The following is a 12,933-nucleotide window of genomic DNA, read 5'->3' as shown; positions in this document are numbered from 1 at the left end:
AGCAAAGGGTCTGAATATTTAGGACCATGTGATATTTCAGTTTTTCTTTTTTAATAAATCTGCAAAAATGTCAACAATTCTGTGTTTTTCTGTCAATATGGGGTGCTGTGTGTACATTAATGAGGAAAAAAAATGAACTTAAATGATTTTAGCAAATGGCTGCAATATAACAAAGAGTGAAAAATTTAAGGGGGTCTGAATACTTTCCGTACCCACTGTATGCCAATTCACATTCGCCAGAAAAGTTTATATATTTGAAAACATCAGCTCACAGTAAACTAATTCATATTCACAAAATATGATTACCAAATGCACAAGATTCACAAATGCATAGCATAGCAATACCCAAGTTTGTTTGCCCATTTCTGAAAGTTTCTGCATGTACAAATCGATTATTTCATCTACATTTGCAAATCATCATGTGTGTGAACCGCTGTGGACTTTCAGAACATTCTCTTTAGCCAAGATGTGAGATTTCAATTCAGATTCAATCATATTATTAAATATACTTGTAATCGTAATAGTGTGAAAATATACTTCTACTATACTTCATTATTGTCACGTTGTGGCCTGGTGCAGCGGGGTGGTTTTCGGGAGGGACTGGATTCGTGACAGAGGCTGGCGGGCTTGAGAGCGCTGGTTTCGGGATGCCAGCTGCCCGTGCCGACACCAGCGGTGGGTCCTCCACGCTGGAAGCCAGTCTGGGATACAGCCGAACAGTCCTAGATCTGGGTGCAACAGACAGGAAGTGACAGGATTTTGAGAAACCAGACGTCATGTGACGTGACTCTGGATGATCAGATGAGATCTGACTAGACTCATGACTATCAGCTGTGACTAGACTCGACTCAGGAAGACCAACTTCTTCTACCTCCAGATTAATGCCATTCAGATACAGGACCTGATTAACCAGCTCGATCAGGGGAAAGCTATACGTGGGAACCGCACCGCTGATAACATCATCATCCAACCCCAGCCGAAAACAGACCCCGAGGACAGAATCCAACCAGCTCACCTGGTGAGAGAGCTCTAGGAACTCCTCCACATACCTCTCCAAATCCCGACCACCCTGCTGCAGACACCAAAGCCTGTCTTCAGCCGTTGACATCTCGTTTTTTGGGTCAGTTATTCTGTCACGTTGTGGCTGTGCCAGGGAACAGGCAGGACAACGAGGATGAAGGACACAAGAAGACTTTAATGAATACACGAGAGGGTAGGAGCACACGCACAGGGTAACATTCACAATAACTGACAAACTCGAACACAATGGACAGGAACTGATATAAGGTGGATAACGAGGGGCAGACAGGTGAGCACAATGAGGTGATTAGCTAATAATGAGAACAGGAACAACCAAATAAGGACACAGAGGGAGAAACCATACAAGACAATCCACAGGGGTGTGATAATTATATAGATAGATAGATAGATAGATAGATAGATAGATAGACACATTTAAGTAATTAATTCTAATGAATCTGTTAACAGGCTTTTATTTGAACTATATAGTTCAAATAAAAGCCGGTTAACAGATTAATTAGAATACTTTTTTTTTTTTTTAATAACTGTATTTATGGTGTCAGATTATTAAAAAATATAATTTAGCATGATTAGACCAACAATTAAGAAAATAGTGCTAATCAATACTTTATGTGTCTGCCATAATAGTCATCTCTGAATCATTTTCATTTGGAGAATATTCTCAAAAAATATGAATATATGGAATTAATTGTGCTTTATTTGAATAATCAACTTATGTAATTTATTTAATAAAATCTTTTAATCTGTTGACATCCCTTATTTTATATGCATCCCTTTATTTTAAATGCTGTATGCCAGAATGCGCTACACATCTACTATTATTTACCATATAAAAATTATATTTTGTAAAATTTTATCTATGTACAGTGTGATGCATTTGTCACATGTAAACTGTTTAATTTGAATATTGTCTTATTTACGGCACGCCAATAATCGTATTATTTCATTCGGTGAATATAAAGTTATTGCTGTTATCTAAACAGGTTTAATGTATGACTTCATCCGTTTGTTTCAGACAGCTTGAATCATCTTTGAGCTTCATGATGAACTGCTTGCCTCCGTGTTTTTCTCTACTCCGCAATTTATGTCAGATCTTATGGATGTTGCCGCAGCCTCTCCATTTGTTCTGCTCACTGATAAACTGTGATTTCATGGTAATTGGTGCAATTATAAAGTGAATTGCAGTGAGCACATGCACAAACATAAACTCTACTCACAAACTCTACTGCCATCTACTTTCCCATTGGGAAGTCTTACCAGTGTTAAGTTTTAACGAAGTGACTGATTAACTTGGTGGTTACAGGTTCCGAATGTGTCAGGTGAATATCGTGGGCCCGAGTCCAGTGAGCATGCCGTCCCGTGTAATTCAAACCCTGCAGGCTCCTCCAGACATGGCACCTAGCAGCGTGACAGTGCGCACGGCCAGTGAGACCAGCCTCTGGCTACGCTGGGTGGTAAGTAGCATTGTGGTTAAAAATCATTGTGTCCTTGAGTAAACAACTTAACCTCAATTTGCTCCAGAGGGCTGTAGAGTAAAACAATACTCATCAACTCATGAAGTGAAGTGTTTCATAACTATTTCTGTGACTTTTATCAGTCAAATGGTTGCTGTTTAGATATAAGATACTTCAAAGTTTAATAGGTGTAATTCAGCAGATTCATATCATCTCTGAGAAATATGAGGTAAGCTAAGTGCATTATATTCAATTGAGTTCATTCAATAATTCAGGGTCTTTCTTTCACAGAAGTTAGAATGACAAAAAAAAAGGATTCAATGTCGTGAAGTGGGGGAAGTCAATTTGAAGCTTGTGATCACTGTCACATGTTTCCATGTGGCGGTCACGCTGTGCATCTCTTTTGACCATTATTCTTGATAACTTGCCCCAAAATTGGACTTGTCAATGTGTTCTTTTGTGTTAATGTTGAAAACTGTTCTGTGACAGGGGTTTAGGTTTAGGCTTGCTTCAGAAGGGCTAGGGTCTGATTTATGACATCCTGTTGTCTGGGGCCTCTGTGGAATTTTTGTGACTCCTCGTGCCTCAACTCGGTTCTGACCAAATCTTAGATTGTCTGATATCCTACATATTACATTGTAACTTTCAGTCCCAGTGTTCTGACAGGCTGTCATTATCTTGTATCACACATGAATACAGGCTAGTATGTTGAAAGCAGGGTGTTTTTAGGCATCTATCGATTTTCAGCTTATATAAAGGCTGCTGACATGTGAGAGCTAGTGCCTAAATTGAGTTCCTCAAATTGAAGCTCTTTACCTGTCAAATTAAAAGCACATGAGAGCTGATGTTTTGCCAGTTTGTGACATCTCACTTATCCTTTGGCACCCAATCAAAATCGTTCAGTTGATTTTTTTGGGCACGTAAATGATGTTGCATTATTAAATATGCATATTAAATATAAATATGAGATTTATAGGAGCATGTATATTTAATTGGGTTAGGATGTGCTCAGCTTGCTTGCATTAGCAAATCAGGACGCTGCTGAGACTGTGTGTTTCAGAGGCCGCACTGTTTATTTTTACACAGTTTTTTTTCTCTTAGTTTTTGTCTAATGAAACAAGTTCTTTAAATTTAGTCTATATTTTGTCATATTCTTTATTTTTAGTCCTTTTTACCCTGAAGGGCATATCATTTTAAATTTCAATTGAAGATACAGCTCAGAATTATAATTTTTTTTAAATGTGTCAGTGGTAAAACGGTAAAACTGTGTCAGTGTTCAAACATTTTATAACACACTACACTACTAAAGTTTGGAGTTTGTAAGATTTTTGTAATGTTTTTGAAAGAAGTGTCTTATGCTCACCAATGCTGCATATATTTGATCAAAAATACAGTAAAAACAGTAATATTATGAAGGTTTTTTTGTTTTGTTTTATTTAGTTTTTTGTTTTGAATTTAAAAAAATCTCCATTTGAATATGTTGTAATTGCCGTGATGGTGAAGTCTACAGTGCCACATGATCCTTCCGAAATCATTCTGATTTGCTGCTCAAGAAGCATTTCTTATTATTATCAATGTTGAAAACAGCTGTGCTGTTTAATATTTTTTTGGAAACTGTGATACATTTTATTTTCAGGAATCTTTGATGAATGCAATGTTCAAAAGAACAGCATTTATTTGAAATCTTAATAAATGTCGACTTATTTAAGACATAATAAATGTCTTTACTGTCACTTTTGATTAAATTATTGTGTTCTCATTTAATAAAATTGTTAATTTCTTACAAAAAGAAAAAAAAATCTTACTGACCCCAAACTTTTCAATGGCAGTGTGTAACATAAAATGACCATAACAACATAAACATTTATTAATTTAAATATGTATGAATAAGTAAAAAGATTTGTTACCTAAATACATCTTGTGAAAACTGTTCATTCGCTTCACCATGTGTCAAAAGGTGTATCATTAACTTTATGAATACAGATGATTAATCTTATATAAGCAGTTCTCTGTCAGTAATTCTGTTGACTTATTACGAGAGTGATGTTTCCTCGCAGCCACTGCCAGAGACCGAGTACAATGGAAATCCAGAGAGCGTGGGCTACAGGGTCAGAGTGTTGCGAGCGGACCTGCGGGGGGAAGCCAGCACACGATTGGTGAACGACAGGCTGGAGAGGGAGATCACCCTGGAGGGTCTGGAGGAGTGGACCGAATACCAGCTGCAGATCCAGGCCTTTAATTCCATAGGCCCCGGACCCTGGAGTGTGCCTGTGAAGGGACGCACGCGTGAGTCAGGTGAGGACACCCGGTCGGATACTAATACGGGTTGATGAGCCCAATGGGACACAGAGACATGTTTGCCACTGTGATGCAGAGGGAGCATCTTGAAATTTCCATTCTCAGGATAATCATGTTCTCAAATGTAAACAGGTGGTTCACAAATTGAAATTGTATTTCCTTTATGTGATCACCATAACAGCCCCTCACAACACACTCATGCTGTCTGACTCGAGAACTGCTCTCTGCATGCCTACACTGCAGATAAGAAGCAAGGTGATTGGCTGCCTGATGTCCTACTTATCTTTACCGTTGCTCCCTGCAAGATTTATGGCCCCAAATGACTGCAGTGTAAACTTCAAAAATATGATATTTAAAAGTGAAGTGTGTCATTTCTGTGTGACTGGTGATATCAGACTGAATCATAAATATGTTTACATTTTTTGTAAACAATGTGAATGATGTTTACACATGCAAAAGACAGCACCGCAATGCCAGGGTTTTGTGGTTTGTTTGCAGGGCATTGCTTTGCAGTTGTTGGGGTGTTCTGAGCGATTTCTAGCCCAGGTCTAAAGAGGCCAGAGAAATTAATCATTTTATTCAATAAGGAGGCATTACATTGATCAAAAGTAACAGTAAAGACATTTATAATGTCATAACACATTTCTATTTCAAATAAATGCCGTTATTTTGAACTTTCAAAGAATCATGAAAATAAATACTGTATATCACAGTTTCCACAAGAATATTAAACAGCACAACTCTTTTTAACATTAATGATCATAAGAGAAGTTTCTTGAGCAGCAATTCAGCATATTAGAATGATTTCTGAAGGATCATGTGACACTGAAGACTTGAGTAATGATGCTGAAAATTCAGCTTTACCATCACAGGAATAAATGACATTTAAAAATGTTAAAATATAAAATAATAAATAGCAATACTATTTCAAAATATTGTTTTTACTGCATGTTGTATTGATCAAATACATTAAGCCTAAGCCAGTGAGCATAAGAGACTGTTAAAAACGTTTTTAAAATCTCAGTGACCCCAGACTTTTGAACGTTAATGAACTAGTAAATCTAACAGTTTTTTTCTTCCCATTTAATTATATTTCCACAAGGTAAAAAATTGTAAATCTGATAACTTTAAGTAATAGTCAACCTCCTCTCAACAAGCCACAATATTTGAGAAGTTTCTTCAAATCCATAACCGTTAGTATGAGCAAGCACCACTAATGACTGTTTAAAAGTTTTAAACACCCTCAATGTCTTCCATGGTTTGGATGAACAGGTTATCTCACCCCAAACTTATCCAGTTGGTCAAGTAATGAATAAATAAATGAGTCAACAAAGTTGTGCCGCTCAAACAGATTCCAATTCCATTTGGTGCCACTAGTGGGTCATCATTTGGAAGGCTGCGCTTGGGTAACTGTAATCAGAAAATGAAGTTCGTCTGTGGAGGGAGTCATTATATAATTGTGTGGCTAATAGCCGACATGTAGGGATGTTCTGGGCTGCCCATGCTGCCTGATATGAGGCCTAGTTTTAAAGGTTTGCTGTATTTTAGTGGTCTGTTCGCTGTCTCCTCACACTCATACCCTTGTTTGCTGCTCACACGCTAATGCTGTTTGCTTTCTTTTTTCCCTTATGACATTGGAGAGGTGACTAATCCCCGTGAGTTTACTCAGTACTCGGGGCTGTGTGTTAAGGCACTGTGCGAAAAGGGAGTGTGATTTGTCTTTCTCTGTTTGCGTAGTGCCGTCGGGGGCTCCGGAAAATGTGACGGTGGAGGCCATGAGCTCCAGTCGCATCCTGGTAACCTGGGGCCCGGTTCCTGAGCACGAGCAGAACGGCAACATCCTCGGATACAAGGTGGTTCCTCGTGAGAATAGCTTCTGCCTTGTTGTTCTGTCTATTACATTCTTTGTGATTTCACACAAATGAAAATTAACTCACACTGATGTCAAGAAGTGCGCTGAGGTTCTCTGAAACAATGTCTGCCGAAGGAGCCCTTGGCTCAGTATAATAAGTGTCTCAGAAGTGAATAAAGGTTTTTTTATGTAAGATCAACCCCTTAAACTGTGTTGTGTATGATGAAATGACATGAAAGATTTGATGTTTTCCCCTCTTGAGAAAAGGAGGCATTGTTTTTATTCTTCACTGAAATCCAACATTTCCTATAATAACTACCCTTTGCAGCTATACTATACATTTCTAAAATGAAACCATCAAATATACATATATTTTTACATACATTTCACATTTAATTTTTTCTTGTGCCATTGCCATTTTTGCCTTTCCTCTAAGTAAATTTAGAAAACAATTCAAATATTAATGTTTGTTAATGTTTGTTCCAGTACCTTTTCATTTTAAGTAATGAAATGGTTTAATAATGAATTAATTGAAAGTCTGACCCATGCAGAAAGACAAATATTTGCAGCTAGATCTTGATGTGCACCCATGTGTTCAGAGAAGCTTCTCTGGTTTAAAGTCAACCGTAATTAAGGCAGGAGGCTTTATAGAGAAACAGCCTGCTGAACAGTGGCCCCGGAGGAACAAACCTCATGCCATTCAGCTTTACTAACAGCTATCCCTGTGTGTTTCCATTTAATGTGATCTTAAATTAAAGTCAGTCACAATCACAAAATCACACAACAGTGATGTGAGCTATAATCATGCTTAATATGCTTATTTTTTCAGGTTATGTACAAAGAGAAAGACTCCGGTTCGGAGGCACAGGTGAACGTGGTTAAAGGCAATCTGACGCAGTCTGTCTTACTGAGGAACCTGCGTAAATACGTCCAATACGAAATCCAAGTTTTGGCTTTCACACGAATCGGAGATGGGCAGCTCAGCAGCCCCCCAGTCCTGGAGAGGACCAAGGATGATGGTGAGCAACTTTTCATATTTCACCACTGAAATTCAATTTAATGACCACATAGGGAGTTTAAACGAATATTTCTCCAAAATTCTCATCGTCATTATTTACCCACTTTCATGTCATTCCAAAATAGTGTGCTGTTTGTTTGTTTTTTGTTTTTTTGTGGAACATAAAATAACTTTTAATGCAGCTCATCAAAAACAGTTCATAGTCACCTCATCTGTTCATCAGGCTGCAAAAAGAAACACAATAGAGCATCTTAAAATAAATCATCAACGTTTGTGCAGTATTCCAAGTCTTCTGATGCTTTGTGTGAGGAACAATATAAATCATTATTCTCTGATAATCTTTTTGCTAGTGAGCTGAGAGAAATGCTATGATCATTGAGTAAATGAGTTGAACTTGAGAACCAAAATGAATTAACCCTGTTCTTTTCAATGAACCAGTTGATCTGGTTCACAAATTGGACTGATTCATTCACAAATATGGGTTCAACTGTCAGCAGTTATCATGAAATCACTGGGGAAGATAAATTAAGGACTTAAATGTGGTTTGTTTCCTTTTACAAATTGTGTGGCCTCATTAAACTTGTGTGCTGGTACTACTTAAGGTGTTTTTTGTGTGTATAATTTGTGTCGCTAAAACATCACTTAACTTGTTTAAAAAAAGGCCACCTTAAGAATTTTCCAAATACAGTATTTAATTTTTTGTTGCAGGAAATACAGGTTTGAAACCTATGAGGATGAATAATGACCAAATTTTCATTTTTCAATGATTTCTCTTATTAATGCTGTAACTCTGTTTTATGTGCACACTCCTTGACCAAGCAGTGTAAGTTTATGAGCTGTCATGAGTAATGGGCATTTGCTCTGCGTGCTAGATTGCACAGATTGATGTGGCCTTGGATTTTAAAGAATAAAAAAAGATGAAATGGCATTTAGTCTTAAGCTCTTTCAGACACTTTTTTGAAGGCCTTCAATAGCTTTTGAAGCTTCATTTGTTTTTGGTGTACATTTTGTGCCTTTGCATTCGCTTAAAGCCGGGCTCAGACTACAGGAGTTTTTAAATCCTAACCCATTACGAAATCTGGTTGCAGCACACACATAAGGAGAATCTTCACAGATTTTCTTTCCTCAAATCTTAAACACGCACACACTACAAGATTTGACAAAATGAAAACATGAAACATGAAAACATGTTTGATATGATCAGAGTGACCCCAATTTGTGTGTGAGCAGATCAGGAGGTGCTAGATTCGATCTGTAAACATCTCACATTACCAGATAATCTGCGCCGAACATCGGAACCGTCCAATGTCCTCTATAAGATTTTTTTCTCCGATTTTCGGGAGGGGAAAATTGGGGATAAATCGGGGACTAAAACTCCTGTAGTGTGAGCCCAGCTTTAGTTGATTCGCTCACTGTCCTTTTTAAGACTAGATTTGGTATTAGACAGGTAAACTGATACAGTAAACTTAATACAGACTCACAAATACAAACTCCGTTGGCGAGGACGGCCTCCAAATTACTTTATAGACTGCAACTTAAATAGACTTTGAAGGGCTGGCTGAATTTGAGGAAAGAAAGCTTTAAGAAGAGAGAAATTATAAGTTTGCTCTCCTTTACAACAGTGATTCACTCCAGTCAGGATTACAGACAGATAAGAGTTTAAACTAATGCACTCTTATATGATTGCTATACAGCCAACAAGGCCATAAGGGACAGACTACAGCAGAAATATGTTTTTGGGAAATGGCACAAATAAGGCCCCCCTCAAGGTTGTTCTGGAGAAACAATTGATATACGCAGTGTACCATGAGATTTGCCAGATAAAGCAATATAGTGTGCACATATGAAGTGCTGAATTGTAATTTATCTCGTTCAAAGCTGATTTAATTCATTCAAGCATGTTATACTTGGAGACTTAATATTAAATATAAACCAGCTGCTTTCAGTTCTCTACGTAGAAATTATTCAACGGAAATGGAGGAATAAAATATATTATTGAACTAGACTGTACCACACATGCAAGACTAAAGCGAATCAAATGTAATGGTCTACAAATCATCCATTTAAAAAACCCATATCAGACAATTACGAATGTGAATATTGAGAGGGACAACTGTGTCTTATTTTTGCTCTATAATCCATAACAAACTGAATCAAACATACAATTCAAATCTATCTATCTATAAGATGTAAATGCTGCAATGATGTGAATATCTTAGTCTGTATATGTTCTCATGTCTGGATCATGTCATTTGTGTATATGGTATTGTTAATGTAAATATTATAAGTCATAAGCTAAAACAACACTTACTGAATCACACGTCACATTGCGCAGTTTTGTGCAGTTTTGCTTGCCTCACAAACCAAGAATCTTATCACGAGAGAGGGCGTCATGGGGGATAGCAATAGAAGCCTTTTTCCCCAGCTTGTAAGAGCCATTTAAAGAAGCCCACTATGTGAAACACAGGGGTCAGCCCTTAATCCAGCCAGCTACAGAGTCACATTAATGGAGTCTGCATGCCCACGGTCAGCTCTGCAGCTCTCTGAATAAGAGATATCAGGTCTCTTTTAAACCTGGCTGTAAATGGAGCTCCCCCTTGACAGACGCAGAGAGCTCGGGCCTTTTCACCGCCGCACTTTTATGATGGAAGCACAGGACCAGGGCAGCATGCCCTCCCGTCTGTGCTCACTCGACCTTGGCAGCAATTATCTGTGTGTTTGCCTTTTAAATTACCCTCCAGAACAGACCTAATTAAGGACTGATGGTACAGCATCATTTTATCCAGGCCCTGGATGCCGTACGCTAGGGGGATGGAGATGCTACAGGATGTCCATCCTGTTCCGGCTGGACGTGAGTGATTGTCCTGGCTTTTGTCTGCAAACCTAAACATCCTGTAATTGGATTTAATCAGAGCCATATCAGCAAAGCAGGCAGCAAATTGGACGTTTCTTTTTTGAGTTGCGATTAGATTAGTCTGCCTTAAAATCATTAGAGTTTGCACGTCTCTGAAAAGATTGGCAAGAAAGTGCGTTTATTAGCGACTCACTTAAAAAAGTAATTAATAAACTGATTTTCTAATTGTAGATTCATGCAGAGTAAATGCACTCGAGTCATGAGTCGCGCGTCATAAGTAGTTAGAAGACTCCTCATGTGCGTGTAATCTCCATATAAACCTCGTGGCACGCGGAGAGCTGATAGCAGGATGATGAATGTTAGCAATACATTGGCAAGAGAAAGAGGCATCTTGGGAAAAGCACGCTCTACTGTAAGAGCTTCTTCTTGTGGACATGTGTCCCTATGGTCCCACACATTATGACTGCAAAAAGCAATACAAATCAAATTGCTGTCAGATGTGTTAGATATATAAGTTCCTTAATGTCCAGGAAATGAAACATAGAATCCGCCTAACTGACCGCATCGACTGGGGGAATCCAGAGAGAATTAAGGAAGCAGTCGAGAGGTGGCACAATGTTGATTGTGTTTGTTCCACATTTGTACAGCACAACGATTCTCGTACAACACAGCAGCGGTGTGTTCACAGTGTCATTTCCTGCTTATGTGTTTGTGTGTGTACCTCAGGCACAGCACCGGCCCACCACCATTATTGGATTCCCTCCATGTTATCTGTCGCTCCACAGGTGTCCTGTTAGTGGATGTATAGGCCTGTCAAAGACGCCTTGGAGAGAGAGGAAAGTGTGTATGTTTAGAGGTGAGACACATCAGCAGGGGAAGGAAACATCCTCCTTAATCAAGGCCTTTAGCAGAGCCCTCTTTTAGCACCGGTGGCACACTGTGTCCTTCAGAGTAGGGCACAACAGTCATTACATCCTCCAGTCAACATTGGTCTCCTCTTGTAGGCAGCAGATCGCCCCTTGGCAATGTTTAGCTCCAGTCTTAACATACAATGATAGATCTCTGGTCATCTAGCGGAGCATGTGACTCAGCGATGGCCTGCTTTAGGAGGGGTAGAGTGAGTAGTTGTGCCATGTGGCAGCACTCATGAACCAGCATGGATCTAAATACTATGGTCAAGGACAAGACGACAAAGTCAAAGGGAAAAACGACCTGATTTTGCAGCTTGCTAGCCGACAGCTAATCATTAGTACTGTTTGCTAGAGCAGATTTGAGCAGATTTGAATTAACAAACCACACACTAAGTAGACTTTGGCATATAACTCATGCATATGAATTATACTTCAAATTGCATGGCTTGTAGAGTAATTTCTAGGGAACATAACTGCTCTGAGCACCTTAGCAACCACATAGCAACACCCTGGCAACTATCCACAACACCCTAGCAACCACATTCTGTAGTAATGTGCTAACAACCACTTGGAACATCTCTAGAAATTACATAGCAACACTGTGGCAACCACCCATAACACTGTAACATTGTACTAACAAACATTCAGAACATTTAACAACCGCATAGCAACACCTTGACAACCACCTACAACACCCTAGCAACCACATTCTGTATTAATGTGCTAACAACCACTTAGAACATCTCAAGAAATATCATAGTAACACTGTGGCAACTCATATATTCCACTCACGACATTGAAGCATTGTGCTAACGACCACTCAGAACACTTTAGCAACTGCATAGCAAAACCTTGACAACCACCTACAACATTCTAACAACCTCATAGTAATGTGGTAATAATGACTTGGAGCATCTGAGCAACTACACAGCAATACTTTTGGCAACCGCTTATAACACCTCTCTATCATACTAACAATCACTCAGAACACCTTAGCAGCTGTGTAGCAATGCCTTGACAGCCACTCACATCTAGCAATCACCTTGAATACAACAGCACCAACATAGCAAATCCCTGGCAATCACCCACAATACCCTAGAAACTACATAACAACATGATAACAACCTCTCAGAACTTCTTAGCCACATAGCAACACCCTAACAACAACCTACAACCCCAATATCCACTCAGAATACAATGACAATGTGCTAATAACCATTCAGAATGTCTTAGCAGCCACATAGCAACACTCTGGCAAACACCTAAAATACCTAACTAGTTATAATTAATTATGAATATTTTAGATCCGCTGTAGATATTTAGCTGACCTCTCAGGGTCAACCGTCTTGTCAATTCTAAGAACGTTAATTTCCTCGTTAAGGGAAATAACTTCCTTACTGTACAATTCTACAAAAGCTTGTAGCATAAATCTGCATGATTAAGTGACTCAGTTATGAGCAAACAATGAACCACGTCAAGTGTGATACAAGTAAGGTTTTATTAAC

At 38.7% G+C, this 12,933-nt stretch overlaps 1 protein-coding gene across 3 annotated transcripts in view; it reads left to right on the top strand.

The window, feature by feature from the left end:
• Window positions 1-12,933, top strand: part of LOC107591833 (protein sidekick-1-like) — a 368,532-nt gene that overhangs the window by 312,033 nt on the left and 43,566 nt on the right. For all 3 annotated transcript variants that reach the window (XM_016281108.1, XM_016281124.1, XM_016281117.1), the window contains exons 24-27: window positions 2,345-2,495; window positions 4,553-4,790; window positions 6,531-6,646; window positions 7,475-7,664. In XM_016281108.1, the coding sequence (XP_016136594.1) occupies window positions 2,345-2,495; window positions 4,553-4,790; window positions 6,531-6,646; window positions 7,475-7,664 (695 nt within the window). The remainder of the gene's footprint in view (window positions 1-2,344; window positions 2,496-4,552; window positions 4,791-6,530; window positions 6,647-7,474; window positions 7,665-12,933) is intronic.

Source organism: Sinocyclocheilus grahami, unplaced genomic scaffold, assembly GCF_001515645.1.
Source record: "Sinocyclocheilus grahami isolate Dianchi unplaced genomic scaffold, SAMN03320097.WGS_v1.1 scaffold9.1, whole genome shotgun sequence".
Classification (NCBI taxonomy): Eukaryota; Metazoa; Chordata; class Actinopteri; order Cypriniformes; family Cyprinidae; genus Sinocyclocheilus; species Sinocyclocheilus grahami.
Note: the sequence above shows the minus strand (reverse complement) of the source record. Positions and strands in the feature narration are given on the sequence as shown.